Source organism: Fundulus heteroclitus, unplaced genomic scaffold (assembly GCF_011125445.2).
Source record: "Fundulus heteroclitus isolate FHET01 unplaced genomic scaffold, MU-UCD_Fhet_4.1 scaffold_93, whole genome shotgun sequence".
Classification (NCBI taxonomy): Eukaryota; Metazoa; Chordata; class Actinopteri; order Cyprinodontiformes; family Fundulidae; genus Fundulus; species Fundulus heteroclitus.
In genome coordinates, this window is record NW_023397395.1 from 643,084 (window position 1) to 659,851 (window position 16,768).

The window sequence follows — 16,768 nt, forward strand, 5'->3', positions numbered from 1 at the left end:
TGTTAATACTCTAAAGTTAACCTCAAATAACAAAGCAGAATTCACCCTGCTGCATCTCAAAAATCTACTCTTAATCAACACTGCATAACAACACCCATAAATACCATAGTTATGGTATACTTTTATTTCACAGGATGATTTCAATGCTATGAGAAAGTGCCCTCTTGCACTTCTGCTCAGTGAATGCAACTTCACTGAGCAGAGTGGGGAAAGAAAAAGTTAATTAAAAATTGTTCTGGAAAACCCAATAAACTGAACAACATGGCATGAAACATCTCCAAATCTCAATTTAGCTAAAAGTTTACTGTGAATGCAAATAAATAAAGAAAATAAAGCATGAAGATGCAAAAGTTTTAAAAGCTGATCTCTCATATGATATAACATGTTAGAACTGGAGTGTAATAAATATTGTTTTTCATGGGTGAGCTCCGTGTGTTTAACAATTTAAGCTGTCATAAAAGATGTGCTTTATGCAATTTTTTTCAACTCGTGATTTTAGAATATCCTCTTCAACATAGAGTGGATCCAAATATGTCCCTCTAGTTTATTCCTAAATAAATTTCATCGTTTTATTTCTCAGTATGTTATACAAACCCAGAATGCAGCTGCTAAATAAAACATTAGGTTTTGTACCATATCTGTGATTTTATTGAACATTTAAATCTAAGTTAATGTTCTGTGGCTCTTAAAATTAAGCTAAAGACATAAACAATCTGGGGTATTTTTTTTTATTAAACATAAAATACTATTATTGTTAATATTAACAGCAAATTCTCCAAAAGTTTCATTTCACAAAGTATTTTACACAGTGCAGGTTTATCCAGAAAAGAAGGTTTCATAAGCAGCATTAACACACTACTCAGTATTTGTTTTTACAGCAACTCAAGCATGTCTGATAGAAACAGAAATAAATTAGAGGAGTGATAACCGTTCTCTTTGTCTGAGTGGAATGCCCACATCCTGTGGTGCGGCTCGCCAGAAAAGCAGACATAAAATTCCCATTCTGTCAGCTGAACTTGGTTTGGATGGAAGCGCACCAAGAAGACTCCTCCCCAACACAGTCCTACATGTGCTTTTTCGCATTTTCCAAATGTGCATACTTTCCATTCTCCACCGCCCTCTTTTCATTTTCCGGCTTGAACAGGGCCTGGATGTCAATCATGGCTTTCCGAATGTGCTGGCCGAACCGACCGGAGTCCTGCAGTTTGACACGGAGGGAGAGGAAATGCTGTGAAAAAAGACCAGCAGAGAGGCGATGGGGTGTCTCCAGGTGGACGGAGGCATATAAAGGCCTCACCGTGTCAGGACTGGAGAACTTGCTGGAGATGTGGAATGTGATGAGATTTTCCCCAACAATGATGTAAGACACACCGTAGCCATCATCGGCCACCTGGGAGTGCAGGAGAGAGGCGGTTATATCGTAAGCGACACTGCATAAGGTGCGTGATTTAGACCTGTCCAGACCCAAAGCACTCACTGGGCCAAATCCACCTCCGGCTCCCACGTATTTAGGAAACTTGTTGATATCAACTAAATTAAGCTGCTGCTGAGGAGTCTGGCTGGTCGACAGCTTCCACGGCTCTGAAAGCACCTGCAAGTGAAAGTTGAATCTGACAAGTTATTCTGAAGTAACCCATAAAAGTAAAAAAAAAATTTTAATAAATTAAATTAGCTTGCACCTCTAACCTTCTTAAGAAATGGTGATTCAACACCGAGGTATTTGGACACTATGTAAAGGCAGAAGAGGTGCCGATCGATGCCAGATCCAGTCATGGCTAGGCGATACATGTTCTGATGCTTTTCGGCTGCCCTCAGAAACAGTGCGAGTCTTTGGGCTTTCTGTTCACAGACGACATCGGCAATTTACATCATGGTTCTTACACTTTTCTCAACATGCACACAGAAACATAGCGCAGACAAGCACTGAATGACATTCTATATTTTTATATAGCAGTGACCTTAAAGCCAAACGTGTTAGCTTAACCTCCTGGCATGGCGTTGGAGTTTATTCATGTCCTGGTGACCTAGACCTTACAAGTACAATGTGACCCCTCAGAGGGGGAACTTTTATACGAAAACAAATGCGCTCACAGCATGACAAGACAAATTTAATGCCCTGTGTATCCTAAATGTTTATTCTGTGGAAATAGAAGAAGGAAATGCATCTCGGTGTTTAGAAAATTCATTGAAAAGTTCAATTATTTCAGTAATTCTATTAAAAAAGGAATCTCCTGACCTATAGTCATATTCATATATTTAATAGTCATTACAAACAGTTATATATTTATCTATACATTTATCTATGTTCACTCAATTCTCTACATTTCACTAGTTTCATGAAATTCATGAACTGAACCGAACAACAGAAATGAATCGACTTTTTAATAGTTTTATACATTTATTGAGACACATTTAAATGCTTTGGCCTGGGGGGGCTTTCATTGCATGTGTGTTTGTTTTGCTCACAGTTGCGCCCGGATCCTCCATGGCCCGGACAAAAGCGACAGCCTCCGAGGTGCAGGAGCGCACCGTCTCCGTCCGCCCGTCCCTGAACATGCGGGTCATGGACGACTCGTACGTCAGGCAGAACACTCCCTGGTCCTGCGAAGGAGATGAGCTCGATGTGAGTTAATGAAACAGATATTCAGAAGGAAGGATGTTGGGGAAGTGAGGGCTCACCAACCCTGAACTGTGCTAGTTGCAGAGCCAGCTGAATGAAGGCGTCGGGGCTCGTCCTGCACTTCTTGATCAGGCCTTTGCCGAACTCGGAGAACAGATAGCCGTGGAAGTCCACGTCATCAGCCAGCCGCCTGGCTGACAGGTATGACATTTCAATGACGTCTTGGCACTGAGGTTGGAGAAAACGCAGAGAATAAGTAACGATTAACGACCGGTTACCTTAAACCAGTGAGGTTCACTGTACCTCTGCTGAAATCTGCCACTGTAGTCGAGTGGGGCTAGGAAGGCCCCTATTCACGTCCCCTTTACAATGTCCCTCCTCTGTGTAGCCAAGATGAAAGCAGTCTGTTGCAAGAACATACTACAAACACACACACACAAACAGTTGATGAAATACCAGAAACTTTCATTTTCTCAGGATTCGGAACTGAAATGCTCTTTATACCTCCCACATGTGTCCAACGATGGGTGCATCAGCCCAAGAGTGCTCAATATTGATACCCATCTTCCCGTTTGGATATGAGATTAGGGTGAAAGACTTGTCAAACCACCTGTAAGACAGAAAACACGATAAAAGGGTAACATTTAGACTGAGGCTGAGAGCGGAGGTCTTCCCCTGTCCTCTCTGGCTACCTGTCGTAGCATTTGCCATGCAGCAGGGACTTGGCGTAAACATCAAGCGAGTCAGGCTTTGCCGGGTCATAACCCTGTGGCTCTTCGTCAAGCGTCAGGAAGAATGCAGCAGACTCAATGGCATCCAGGGACACTTTGTTCAGTCCATGGCTAAAGTACTTAATCCGAGCGCGTGCCCAAGGAACTCTGGAAAAGAGTGTAAGAGTGAGTTAATCTACAGCAGGTGAGTGGTTTTGCATACGGTGCGTTTGAAGGGTTTGAACATGCCTGTCTCCTGCAGTGAGCGCTGCTAGTCTCTGCTCTCCTGGCTGCGGTTCTGATGTATCGTTGAGAATCCTTTGAAACTGGTTCTCCAGCTCACTGGGCAAGAGGTGGCGCCCCCCGGTGTACAGCCACACTTTGAAGAAGCGGCCCTTGTGGTAGACGATGAGATGCTTTCGGTCCGTCAGGTGCTGCACAATATCTGCGGACAGCGTAGGAAGGTTGTTACCACGGATTTAAGCTTGGATTATGATCAGTTAGAAATGGAAGAGGATGTGATAAAGACTAATGAAATAATTGCTTCCTGCTAATAACATCATTGCTTTGGCCATTTTACATGTAATAAAGCTACTAACAGAATGTAACTGCAGTTTAGAATGTTATAAGACAAAGTATTGCAGTTGCAGAATTATGCTTCTGGAAATAAAATAGTTTTTTTTGGTTGTTTTTGCACATTGTGCCAATCAAGACATTTAAAACAAAAGGTATAATGGATGACACAGTCCTTATAATTCTGAAATCATTGATACTAAGTAGCACTCTTGCTCCCCGTACTTGTGATTGTAATGGCCAATCCTAGAATTATCTGTTGTACAAAATCTTTATTTAGAATATTATTTGCTTGAATATGTAAATTCATGATTTCATATATTGAAGCCAGTTTCATACATTTTTGTGAAGCAAAGTTGGCTGTTAGATCAGAAAGTGGAGTGGAATAAAATTAAGGGAGAGACCAGAGACCAGTACTCAGGTGGTATCACACTTAAATCACACATCAAAGGATTTCTTAATGCTACCCCAATATAGTAAAATTATTACACTATTAATAAATGCTTTTATGTTTTTGGCAAAAAAAACAAAACAACAACAACAACCGTAGCACATTAATGGCAAGGTAATACACTACTGGATTTATTACATTTAAAACTGCCAAAACAAATCAAACTTTATTAACACACCACCTTCAAACAATGCATTGCCTCAGCCAAAGTGCGTTATAGCATGAAAACAAACAAATACAGGACACATTAAAACAAAGAAAGTACCAAGTGAAAAGCTAGAAATACAAATACATTAAAAGAGAAATATCAAACGTATTAAAACTTAAAAGCCTTTCTAGATAAATGGGTCTTCAGTTTGGATATGAATAGAGGCAGATCAGTGATGGAGCCTAGCTCAAAGGTAAGACCATTCCACGATGTTGCACCCTTGCCTGAAAAAGACCAACCCCCCATTGCTTACACCTAGAGCGAGGGACCTGCAGCCGATGTTGACCAGCACAGCTTAAGCCACACACCAGCCCGGTCATTTTCTCACCTGTTTCTATACCAGGGATGCGAGTGGTGTTGAACATTCTCTCCATCTGAGTGGAACACATTGGAACGGTCCCTAGAGCTCTCAGCTAAGAAGAAAAAAAGACAGAAATCATCATCATTCATCAATTAATGTTCTGGACTTGAAAGTTAACGCACAACGTGATGAAATAAATAGGGAATGAATACTCCAGGAGGATGTTCAGTCAGTTGTTTTACTTAAAAATGCTTAAAACATGACAATATTTTTTATTAATGGCACCTTTTTTTCTGAATTCGGGAAGAGAATCAATATAATGGAGTTATTTTCATTTTTAAAAGAAATACCAGCAAATGCCTACTAATGGAAAATGAATTGTTTCACAATTATAAGAGACAGCTTGCAGACCTCAAGGTAAATCAATGTAGGGTGTGGCAAAAAATAAATAAATAAACTTGGAGTAAGAAACCAACATGGTGAAAGCTGTGGCAGAAAAACATCCAAGTGGGACATCATAGCCGCTGGATAATAAAAGTTAATATACTCTGCAAACATAAAACTGCACAGCAAAAGAAATGAAGAACAAGTCAGTTGGAAGAGATTTCCGTCTATGTGATTAAACTGAAATGGGGCAAAGCGAAACGTAAAGCATCATTAAAACCTAAACAAAAGAAAACACGGTTTCAGTGGGCAGAAGAGAAGCACTCATGGATCGTAGATCATTATGTTAAAGTGCTCTTGAGTGATGAGCAGTGCTCGATTATGCTAAATTATTTGGTGCTTTCCCAAAGGCTAGTTTGCATCAGGAAGAAGAAGCGCAAGTAAACATTGTTTTAATGCTCTACATAGTGATCAAGTGGACAATTAGATTGCTAAAATCTCCCCTTTCAGGGTGATGCAACTTGCTTTCAAGCAAAAAGCATGAAAACCTCTCCTCAGCAAAGGTGAAACCACTCAGGAGTGTGGAGAACAAGCACCATGGATATCAGTCCAATTTATGATGGAAATTACAAAAAACGGTGCATGGCAAGACTCTATCCTGCAAAGCTGATCTGTCGCCTGCTATAAGAGGATTCAGGAACCTGACTGATGAAGAATGTTGCTTTTTGTATAGATGATGTCTCACATAGTTAAAGCTGTCAGAAAAACAGCATATTTTCTTCTTTGGATTATGTTTTCTGTTGATGGTTTTACTCCAATATTATGAATCCATATTTTTTCCTCTAATGCATGTAAAAATGTCCCATTGGTTTACAACGCTGTCATTTCTTTAGGTATACTTTTAACAAGCCGGAGAGCTCGCCTTTTCATTGAAATTAGTGCCTACTGTGATTTGTTGAAACAACTGTCAGAACGTCTTCCAGGAGCAGTGATTCTACATGTTTTTGTTGTGGGGCTTTTTTTTATGTTTATGTAAAACAGGCGGATTACCGGTGCATGTTCAGCACGCTCCAGCTTGCGCCTGTACTGCAGCATGGCATGAACCACGTTTCCTGCCCGAGCGGCCTGCCGGTGTGTTGGGGTCACGTATAAAAAGTCCTTCAAGCAAAAACATCCAACATCAGCGGCACTTCAGGACTCAGATCACAAAATACATACTGGCTTCGAACATCGTTGCTGTCCAATGAACTTCATCGTGTTTATTTATTAGTAAAAAGCTACAATTTGTAGAAAAGAAAATACATAAATAACAAACAAACAGATCTGGGTCTCACCCTACCATGATATAAAAGTTGCTGTTGACCATTATAGGACTTCTGCTCCTCAGGTAGATGTATTCCTCCCACCAGTCACTTACCTTTAGAGGGAAACGCATTATTAATAACACAAAATAAACACATTGAGTGCACTTGGGATGTGATTTAATAAAAATGTTTGAAGAACACTCACATAATTTGTTGCCCACCAAGATTTTAGGATGAGGTATCTCTGGAGCTGCGCTGCTTCAGTTTCTTTAAAGTCACTGGCCAACATCTCCATTTGGTTGTACTGCTCACTGTCCAGCAGAGGGCGCACTGACTCAAGATACTGTGGGAAAGATGTAATGTTATGTGGAAAGGCCAGAAGAACATTGAGGCTACTTCTCCTGTCATAGAGGCAATACAAGATGTCCACCTCTTACCTCTTACATGTGTGGTTTAATGGCTACTCTAATAAAAAGCTTAAAATCGGAATTAAAAGACGCTATTACGTAGTTTCCTAAACATACAACCACAGACCTGCATTTTTATTGGGAATTTGATTTATGTGACATGTTGACACAAAGTAATTTAGTCATAGCTCTAGCTAGGGTTTGAGGTTGTTGTCCAACGGTAAGGTGTCCCTCCACTGCAGCCCGTCCCTATCCTTCCTCACAGTGTGATGCTGTGGCCACCATGTTTTTAGGGTTGGTGTTTTCAGGGAGAGGTGCAGTATTAGTTTTCAACCACACAGATTTTGCGTTTAGGCAAAAGGGTAAAATTCTTGTCTCATCTGGGCTAAGCGCCTTCTTCCTTCTGTTTGCTGTGTCCCCTACATGGCTTTCTTTCAACAGTGGCTTTCGTCGTGCTGCTCTGTGATAAAAGCCAGATTTAAGGAGTGTACGACTGATGGCTGTTCTTTATTTGACAGGTTTGTTTACCTGAGCCGGAGATCTCTACAGCTCCCCAAAAGCCAACCCTTTTGGCTGCCTCTCTGATCAATGCTGTCAATGTCTGGCCTGTGTGATTAGGTGGATTATCGTGTTTTGGATGTTAAAATCTTGGTAAATTGTTGTACAGCCTCACCCTGGTTTAAACATATCCTATCACCGTCCCCTATCCGTCTAATGTGTTCCTTTTTTTCTCCATGATGCTGTTTGTTCACTAATGTCCTTTAACAATCTTTGAGGTCTTCACAGATCAGCGGGATATATACTTGTAGGTGCCGTTTGAGGATATTTGATTGGGTTTTACTCAGGGGTATCAGATTAAAGGGGACCGAATGCATGCAGACACCATTCTTTTAACATATTTATTTGCAAAAATATTTGAACTTTATAATTGTAATCACTTAAAATCCTAATAAAATACGATGACATTTGTGTTGTAATTGTTAAAAAAAGTGGGAAAGAGTTTACTTTTGCATGGCATGGAATACATGCAAAACAAAAGGAAAAAATCCAATTTGTTTCTAACCTATTGTTAATTTACTGTCATTGAAAACTTTTTATTGTAATTCAACAAACCCTTTGAATGGTATCATCCACTCGGGGGACAGGGAGTCGGGGCAAGGCAGTCTGGAAGCTGTAAAGCAGGGGCCGTCGTCCAGAAAGCATCTTAACCAGGCTCTGGATGGAATAATAATTATGAATTATTGAAAAGGGATTAATCAGATGCTTGCCATATACTTCATCGTCTTTCCTGACAGGTTTCTTAGATCCAATTTTACCCTGGTGGTGGGCCAAGGTCAGTCACTGACACATGTCGTAAAATGAACATTCAGACAGTGTAAGTGAAATTCCCCGAAGCAAACATACCAGCCATAGTTTGGTAGATGCACTCATTTTTCCATGGGATTCAAAAATCCATCCGTGGTAGGAAAGCAGAGCTTTCAGAGTGTACCTCAAGAGGTAGATGAAGAAGAGCCAGAGTCCTGTGGCAAACAGGATTGCGCTCAGCACTGCTCTGGTCTGCAGCGAAATGCAGCGTCTGCTCAGAAAACACAGCCTCTGTCAGTGTGACCGCTGATACAAAAAACATACAGTGAAATATACAGGGTGGCTAGTTTAGAGCTACTGACACAATGTTCTACCAAGCACAGCCTAGAATATTAAGATTTTCAACAATTCACAACAGCTAAGAATCACTTGAACATCTTAGGTTGTGTAGGTTACTGACTTGTAAGGAAGGTTTTCCTTGATGGCGTCTATCATTCCTAGAGAGGGGTCGATGTGAGTGTACAAGGAACTCATCATGGCAATCACAACTATCAGCCAACTGGATGGACTGGCAGGGTAAACCCCAGTGAGTACGCCATTCTGTAAAACATACCAATTTAAATTATTTTTACCGGTGATCAAGGAAGAGAAAAAAAAATGTCTTTGGGGATTTTAAACACTAAATTAGTCATTTAGAATCTTATTTCATTGACGTACAGCAAATGTTTTAAACATGTTTTAAACATAGACCATTCTGCAGAAATTGTGCTTGCACCTTGAACTGAATTGCTTTCTTTTTCCAGGCAGTCACTCCTGACAGGTAGATGTTTTTGATGACCTCCTGACTCAGCTTCAGGTCCACACCATCTGGGCGCACAGTGAACTGGAAGCCCACTGCCTGATGGGCTTCAGCCATTTTCCTAAATCACTGACATAGGTAGAAGATGGAAACTATCAGGAAAATGTTATGTATCTTCTCAATTGAAAAAAAAAGAGTTTGGGCTTGGCATTATCTATGTATTTGCATTTGTCAGGCTCAGCCTAAAGAAGATATAACACGTCTCTCTATGTGGACCCACCACCTGCACAGAGGAACGTTGGGATCAGGGAACATCTGACAAAGGACATGTCCAGGTCATCTACAATTGACAGCTACAGTAGAACTCTTCTCATGTCCCGCTGGATGAGTTTAAGTTTCTGGGTGTCTTGGTCAGGAGATGGACAGATAGGTTGATTGGGGCTTTGTCCGCAGTAATGCATGACCTGTCTTGCAAAACTCTCGATTTGGGGTCTGCCCACGTTCCAACCCTCACCTATAGTCACGAGATGTGGATCATCACAGTAGAGCCGCTGTTTATCTGCATCGAAAGGAGTCAGTTGAGCTGGTTCAGGCTTTTGATCAGGATGCCTCCTGTGCACCTCCATTTGGCGGAGCCAGTGGGAGGAGACCCTGGGGAAGAGCTAGAACTCACTGGATGGACTTTATATCTCGTTTGGCCTGGGAACGCCATGGGATCCCCCAGAATAAGCTCAGTCTTGTTGCTGGAGAGAGGGACCTTACCTTATTGCCCCTGCAAGCCAATATGTCAGCTTTTCAGTAAACCATACAGAAAAAATTGTTATAATTCTGTTACGAAATTCTACAAAATAAGACAAACCTACATCAAAGATGATCAAGAACTTTAATTGACGCTATGTTACGTTTCTATGCTGAAACAATGCATAATGTGACCTTTCAATTTGCCCTAGAAGCTGCTTCAGCAAAGACTCAAATTTGAAAATAAATGGTTGTCATGGAGACTTGGTAAGCCCTAAATTCCGTTCCTTGCTGCAATGATGCAACCAGGGAGCTTTGGGGACATTTACACTTTTATTTTCCTCTCTACAACAGTCCCAGTGGTTTTAAATTTCTTAATCATTGCTCTGACTGTAGATGGAGGTAAGTTTTCTGGGTTCCTTAAATGGCAAGTTCCCATTTTGAACAGCGGCCAAGGCAATAGGCCTCTCTGTCATGGGATATTTATATCCGGGGGAAACAGGAATTCATGGATTACTGAAGAAAATTTAGAAACACTTATTAACTTAAAAAACTAGAAATGAGCCTTAAAAAAAACGTTAATTTCTTTATTGGGAATAGGTATTAGTGTTACCAGAATGGTTGTGTTGGTCGAGCTTGTTAAAAACGATTTATTAATTGATTTGTTTTGCCTCACGTCATAAAGGTACTCAGCATAAATGTTATTTATTTTTTTTGTTTTTTCAGTGTGAGAGATTGCTACTGTTTCTTTTTTTAGAATTTTTTTTACCCTGTGCTGCTAATAATTGTAAAGGTAGTGAATATAAAGGATATTTTCAGCACTTGTTTTTAAGCTTCTGCGTCTTGACATTTCATATTTTCTATCTAAGCAAAAAAAAAATGGTGGTTTGACTGCTTAATTTGAACGTTTAATTGCTTATTAGTAAACAAAATAATACTTTTTCTCTTAATTTTATCTCAGGATTTTGTTTCATTGGGATAGATAACAGACACAAACTAGCTTGGTACTTCCCAAGTGCTTTTTTAAGGAGCCAGGTGGGAGTAGTGGGATAGGGGGCAGTTTAGATTTCCGTTTTGATAAAAATAAATAAGCACAGGGTAAAGGTAAAACATCTAAGTCGTGGATTTCTAATTGTGAGGTCCTTCTGAAATGTTAAACAGACATATTTGGCCTTCCAACATCCCTTCATGTTATGTTTTGAGTAGCAGGTCTGGTATGGCTTTTTCCATGTCACATGACTGAACAGTCACCAAGTGGGATAAAGTTCAATGGCCAGATATAGTTGTTCATTAGCAGAGCATGTGCAGCAGGACTCAGACAGGAAAGGAAATATAAACAGAGTACCACCAATAACAGATGGGAAAAACCTCTGGATTAAATGCAAATTTTAAGTTAATTTCATTAAGACAAGTTACACAAGTCATAGGTATTATACAGGCTGCATTTTTATATTACTTTGTCATTGAAATTCTTTAGGATTTTTACATAGAAAGCAAGCATCACACCCAAACTTGTTAGCACTCTGTCATTTACACGGTCATCTGTTTGGAAAAGGCAAGGATAAAAGTGAAAGTTCATTTCCCAGATGTCAAAATAAAAGACATATAAAGAGCAGGAGCATACTTTACCTTTTTCAGAGCATACAGAGAACCACACACTCAGGTTAAAGGAGGGCAGAGAGTTTGGTCTGCAGGACGGAGCCGGCGAGTTTCCTCTGCACTGAAGCTTGTGGGTTTCTGTGTCCTTGAGGTGGCTTTACTCAGGTAGTGTGCATAGTAGCCGTTTCCTGTGCTACCCTAACCACCTCTCCCTGTCCCCTCTCACCCACATCATGGCTCTGGTTGTAACCAGACACCAAACATAGACAGCGCCTGACCCGGTGTTCTATGAGATCCCTGCTACGTAACTGAACCGGACCCATGTGACATTTCACCTGATTCCCATATAAAAAGAAATAATATTTTGACTCAGCAAAGTTATTCATTCTGATATTACAGACATTATCTGTAATATCACAGGTTTAAGCAAATCGAAACGAACAACACTATAAATAGTGTTATGTGTAGTAAAGTGGTGGAACAAGCTTACTAAAAGTTATTTAATAATTAATAGAAGAGCCATTTTGGTGATGACTACTTCAAAAGGTCTCCTTTATGGAGAAACTACTAAGGTGTGATTTTGACCCATTTTTACGCACAGGCTGTCTTAAAATCTTGAAGGTTCTGGGGTTTGTTACAATGCCCTCCACGTTTCCGCTCTGTTTGTAGGTTTTCATTTGTGCACCAGTTGTGTGATTGACTGGAGCATTCTGGAAATGTTATTTTCTGCGTTTGGGATTACTGAGCTGTCAAAAAAAAGAAAAAACCCACGCGTGTGTTACGTGGGTTCTGATCAAGAGCGCCCCCTTACATTTCACTTTTCTGCCTTCATTATATTACATGAAGTCTGCCAATACCATGTGCCGAGCAACAGCTCCACACCGTGATGTCCCCATCTCGTCATCAACTTTATTTATAAAGCGTTTTAACACCAACCACTGCTGACACAAAGTACATCAAAAGCAATGACATGAGACTAAGGCAGCAGTTCCCAAACTTTTTTAGCCACGCACACCCTTCAGTGTCCCAAGCCGGGTTAACTCCCCCCCCCAAAAAAAAGAAAGGAAAAGAAAAATGTGTTGCAGTTACAACAACACAACCATAATAATAAATGTTCTGGAAATAAAATTGGAACATAATTTGAATTAAATTGCTATAAAGTTACACACAACAGAATCCTGGGGGTTCTCAGGTGCATCGGTGGCTCAGCCTGGAGCGAGAAAGAGAGACACTCAGATCGGCCACACCTCCACAACCTGAAACGAGTCTCTGCTTCATTGGTGACCTCTGAAAAAAAGACAACAGATCCCAACAAATCCCAAAGGAAATACCTAAACATTTTTGCTGAGATGAGAGACTCTGCCAAGGGTAGAAGGGGGGCAACATACTCAAAAAGGTTCAGCTGCCAAGGTACCCTAAGAAAAAAAAAAAATCTGCTTGATTTAAAGGATTTAAAATACTAATTCTCAAACACAGGCCCATACCGTGCTATAAGTAAACCAGTGAGCTGTAATGTTAAAAGTAAAGGTAAAAGATAGCCTCATAGCGGGTGGGGACAGGTAAAGCTGGGAGCATCCTGGTGGTTAAGGTTTGGAGATCCAGACTTATGACCGTGTTGTGCTCTATACTGGGTATCAGGAGCTGGTCGCCGGCAAGTGTCCCCTGTCCGGCATACGACACTTTGTCTGTTCTGTGGATCTGAAGGAAAAGAAGAACACCGCGCCAAAAAAAGTCTTTAATTAAAACGGGACCCATGTCTGTGCTCACCCGACTCTGTTAAGGGAATTAGATCAATCCTGAGAACCTTTACCTGCCCCCATGTTTTGGATTTCACACAGAATGACGTCACCACATTGCCCGAGTTGTTCCCACCAATCACGAGCAGCTTGTCAGCGCCCCTCAGGAAGTAGAGCGTCGGAAGGTCTACGTCGGCTCTTGTCAGGGTGGGAAGTAGTTCAGACCAGGAGTCTATGAGAGGAAGACAGGACAGATGCATATGTGAACCATGTGAATGCAAACCACACCACACATAGCAGGTAGAACAGGAAAAAAGTTTGGTGGGAATGTATTTTTTTTTTTTTTTTTTTGTTTACCTTGCTTTGTGTTGTACTGCAGCAGTAATTTCTCGCCTGTCCTCTGGATGCTCCCCAGCACATAGATACACTGTCCAAGGCTGGTACTGAGGGGGACATCGTGGGACAAGGACATGGTGAACTGGAAGTCAGTGAGTGGCAATGAGGAAACAAACCTAAGAGAGAAAGGATGCGCATGACTTAAGGAGGCATTTCAGAGGGAGAGAACGTAATTATATGAGTTGCTTACAGTGCTGGGCAGAGGTTAAAATGCATATGACATAAATCTTCCTCTAATCATAACACATTTATAATTCTAGATACAGGATAAAATGTACACATAACCCCACTTGTATATGGATACATTTCCCTCAGTAAGTTGCAGAAGAATCGGATGTTTATTGTTTCCATCAAAAGATTTCTGGTCTAATTCTCTTTTGATGGTTGACCATTCTCCAATTTGGAACTTCATCAAAGCATTTTCAAAAGGGATTGAGGTTGGGGAAAGTCAAAAAGCTCAATATTAGCCCTGTTTATGTACATTCAAAACCAGTTTTGATGTTGGTTTGTAATCACTGTCCAGACGGAACACCAAATGGTGTCCAAGTTTCAGCTTTCTAGCACTTGATTTCAGCTGGGAGACAGTCCATTTTGGATGCTCTAAATACATCGTGCAAGGCAACAATAAAACTGGCACTGAACAGATCATTAGCATGATGCTACCCTCACCATGCTTGACAGTTGTTGGAGGGTTCTTTAATTTTAAAGCCCCGGCTTGATTCTTCAAACAAAATATATGTCGTTATCTCCAGTGTTTGTCCTTTGAAGACAATTGCCCTATACTCGATTCTGTACATGTATTACCGATGGTTAGAAAATATGCACTAAATTCAAAGAGGGCACACCAGATTTTTGCTTTTAAAATGTAGTGAAATATGCACGTCGATGATGCAACCCTGCTTCAAAAGAGCCCAGACCTCCACGTGTCTTCCCATGGATCGTAGCGCTCCACAGCTGTGTACAGAGCTGTGCTGGAGTCTGGAGTCACCAGAGAATCCAAATACCAGCCTCCAACCGCGTAAATAAAACCTTCACAGGCCACTGCGCTGAAGTGCCTCCTGTGCTGTAGAACAGTAAATGATTATCTCTTTTTAGGCTAAACAATAAAATAAATTACAACTTTATTCATTTTGGACAAGATCACCACACGGTTCATTCAGTCACGAGACTGTTGTACCTTTATCAGAGGTGATGTAGCCACCCATGAATTGTTGAAGGGATTATACCTAAAGGAAGCCATAGTGAACTCCCAGCCTCTCTTCATACGCTGCCTGTAGCCTCCTATCACATACAGGTAGTTGTACAGCACCGCTGCAGTGAAGCACCACTTGTCAGCCCTGAAGGGAAGCTCTGTAGCCGCGTGCCAGTCCCCACTGTCCTCTGACCCTTTCAGGGTGAAAATGTACCGGGCACGTTCTGTTTCCGGGTCGTTCCAAGAAGTTAGGTTTTCTTTCCTGAAGCTGCACAGGCAGCGCTCTCCTTTCAGTCTCAGGCTGATGACCTCCTGCCTCTCCTCGGCGCTCAGGCACCTGATGTGTGTGGAATGCGTCTCTCAGTGATTTACAGAGGGCTTTAGGAAACCGGTGAAGTCCAACTGCACATACCTGATCACGTGTGGCAGCTCCAGCAGGTTCCCACTCAAATAAGTGAACACCGTGCTCTTCAGCTCTAAGCAAAAAATCTCCTGAGCGAGGTTCAAGTATGACAAGCAGTTAGATGGACTGAGTTCTCGTGCCAGGACCACCAGGCACCTCGAGACGAAGGCTTCAGCCAGAAGATAGCTGCCCACCTGGCGAGAAGGGAAGACAACGAGAGAGCGACTGGATTTAGGCTTACACAACCTGCACGGCCATGGAGCATCGACCAAGAAGGCTTTGATATGTCACTGGATACCTGAATGTGTGCTCCCAGTTCTTCTTGGGGAACTTTAAAATCCTGATTGAAGTAGAACTCAAGGAGATTGTGGAAAACGGAGGAGGACACATGATCCAGACGAATGAGGCTTTCTGAGGTCTCTCTCATACTGGATTGGGACAAGGCTCTGAAGTACTCGCTGATCTCTGAAAGCCTTTGGAGGTCCACCTTGGTGGAATTGATCATTAAGTTGGATTTTGATTTACTTGGCTAGTTTGGAAAACTTACAAACGCATACTCACGTGAAAGGCGTGCGTGCTGGTTTGGATCGTAACCTCGGCTCCATTTTCGTCTTCTCGGTGATACCTGCGGAGGGCCTCGTCCGTTCTCCACGCCTCCGAGTCTGCGTGACATGGTCTTCTGTGAGGGGTACGCGTGGATGCTATCCAGCTGTTGACAGCTGGATTAGCACCCACCAGCCTTTTAATCCCATCTTTCAACCAGAGGAGTAAGCACTTAACAAGTATTATGAAATACTGTCTGATTGCATTGATCATACTTAAGTTTTATGGATCTAAAGTTTATATCGTTAAAAGGGGGGGGGGGGGCTAAAATGCAGTTTACAAGAATTCAATCGATCACCCAGAACAAAAAATTGTCCAACTAAAGACAGCTTAGCATGATCGAAAAAGCCACGGTCCAATGGGAGGGATAGACAAAATGCATGGTGATCACTAGCCTGATTTCTTTCCCTTTCTCACAGAGAATAGTATTCTGGAGTATATGCAAACAGACCAAACACAGCTGCAAAAAAATAAATAAATAAAGAATAAATTCTTTGGGTGAAGACCGTTGTTTCAGTCTTAACTAAATCAAAATGTTGCCGGAGAGTCTCTCGGTCTTTGAGCAGAGCTGTCCATTTTGACCGGCCTATTCTTAGACCTTGGAGGTGGAGCAACTGTCAGCTCTGGGAGATGAAACGTGGCAGCCACGCTGCGCTCAACGTCATGATGAGCGACTCAAAGAACTGCCGCGACTCCGTAACATGGAACATTTTTAAAAGGTTGATTTTATTACACTAGAACCTTTTAGGATTCATCAAACGCAGGTTCATATATCTGAAGGATTCATTTTAGAAGTTTACCATGACTTATTTTCTCTGAATATTTTAATACTACACTAAACCAAAAAAAAAAAAAAAGGGTATTTAATACAGAAATGTTATTTCACAACTTTTAAAGTCCCAGGAAAGACAGTTGGAAGCTACAGTATAGGAATCAGTCATTAGCTAGCACAAGCAGGGTCAGCCACCAAAGGCCATTGCTCACTGAACGGGATGTTTACACAGACAGCTGTGTCTAGTCAGATCAATGGGAGGCTTAG

The 16,768-nt window shown here is 41.5% G+C and overlaps 2 protein-coding genes across 7 annotated transcripts; both read right to left on the reverse strand.

Annotated features, from left to right (window-relative positions):
- Nucleotides 1–713: 713 nt before the first annotated feature.
- On the reverse strand, nucleotides 714–12,239 carry cpt1b (carnitine palmitoyltransferase 1B (muscle)). 4 transcript variants are annotated; one of them, XM_012860587.3, is made up of 19 exons: nucleotides 11,430–12,239; nucleotides 9,039–9,191; nucleotides 8,724–8,863; nucleotides 8,363–8,534; nucleotides 8,072–8,173; nucleotides 6,757–6,894; nucleotides 6,587–6,664; nucleotides 6,298–6,405; nucleotides 4,891–4,975; nucleotides 3,580–3,775; nucleotides 3,313–3,498; nucleotides 3,125–3,230; nucleotides 2,924–3,040; nucleotides 2,684–2,848; nucleotides 2,467–2,601; nucleotides 1,687–1,839; nucleotides 1,478–1,591; nucleotides 1,298–1,390; nucleotides 714–1,198 (listed from the first exon to the last, which is right to left on the reverse strand). In XM_012860587.3, the coding sequence occupies exons 2-19, from the start codon at nucleotides 9,177–9,179 to the stop codon at nucleotides 1,064–1,066; spliced, it is 2,364 nt and encodes a 787-aa protein (XP_012716041.2). In that variant the 5' UTR covers nucleotides 9,180–9,191; nucleotides 11,430–12,239; the 3' UTR covers nucleotides 714–1,063. The 4 variants fall into 4 exon arrangements, with proteins under 4 accessions (XP_012716041.2, XP_021171125.2, XP_021171126.2 ...); XM_021315450.2 differs by lacking the exon at nucleotides 11,430–12,239 and adding an exon at nucleotides 9,577–11,423; XM_021315451.2 differs by lacking the exon at nucleotides 11,430–12,239 and adding an exon at nucleotides 9,343–11,423.
- Nucleotides 12,240–12,286: 47 nt separating this feature from the next.
- On the reverse strand, nucleotides 12,287–16,340 carry LOC105938189 (kelch repeat and BTB domain-containing protein 11-like). 3 transcript variants are annotated; one of them, XM_036134892.1, is made up of 8 exons: nucleotides 15,688–16,340; nucleotides 15,425–15,613; nucleotides 15,136–15,215; nucleotides 14,709–15,060; nucleotides 14,449–14,594; nucleotides 13,493–13,647; nucleotides 13,210–13,367; nucleotides 12,287–13,097 (listed from the first exon to the last, which is right to left on the reverse strand). In XM_036134892.1, the coding sequence occupies exons 1-8, from the start codon at nucleotides 15,940–15,942 to the stop codon at nucleotides 12,915–12,917; spliced, it is 1,518 nt and encodes a 505-aa protein (XP_035990785.1). In that variant the 5' UTR covers nucleotides 15,943–16,340; the 3' UTR covers nucleotides 12,287–12,914. The 3 variants fall into 3 exon arrangements, with proteins under 3 accessions (XP_035990785.1, XP_035990784.1, XP_035990786.1); XM_036134891.1 differs by having other exon boundaries at nucleotides 15,136–15,320; nucleotides 15,688–16,338; XM_036134893.1 differs by having other exon boundaries at nucleotides 15,136–15,320; nucleotides 15,425–15,599; nucleotides 15,688–15,824.
- Nucleotides 16,341–16,768: the final 428 nt, after the last annotated feature.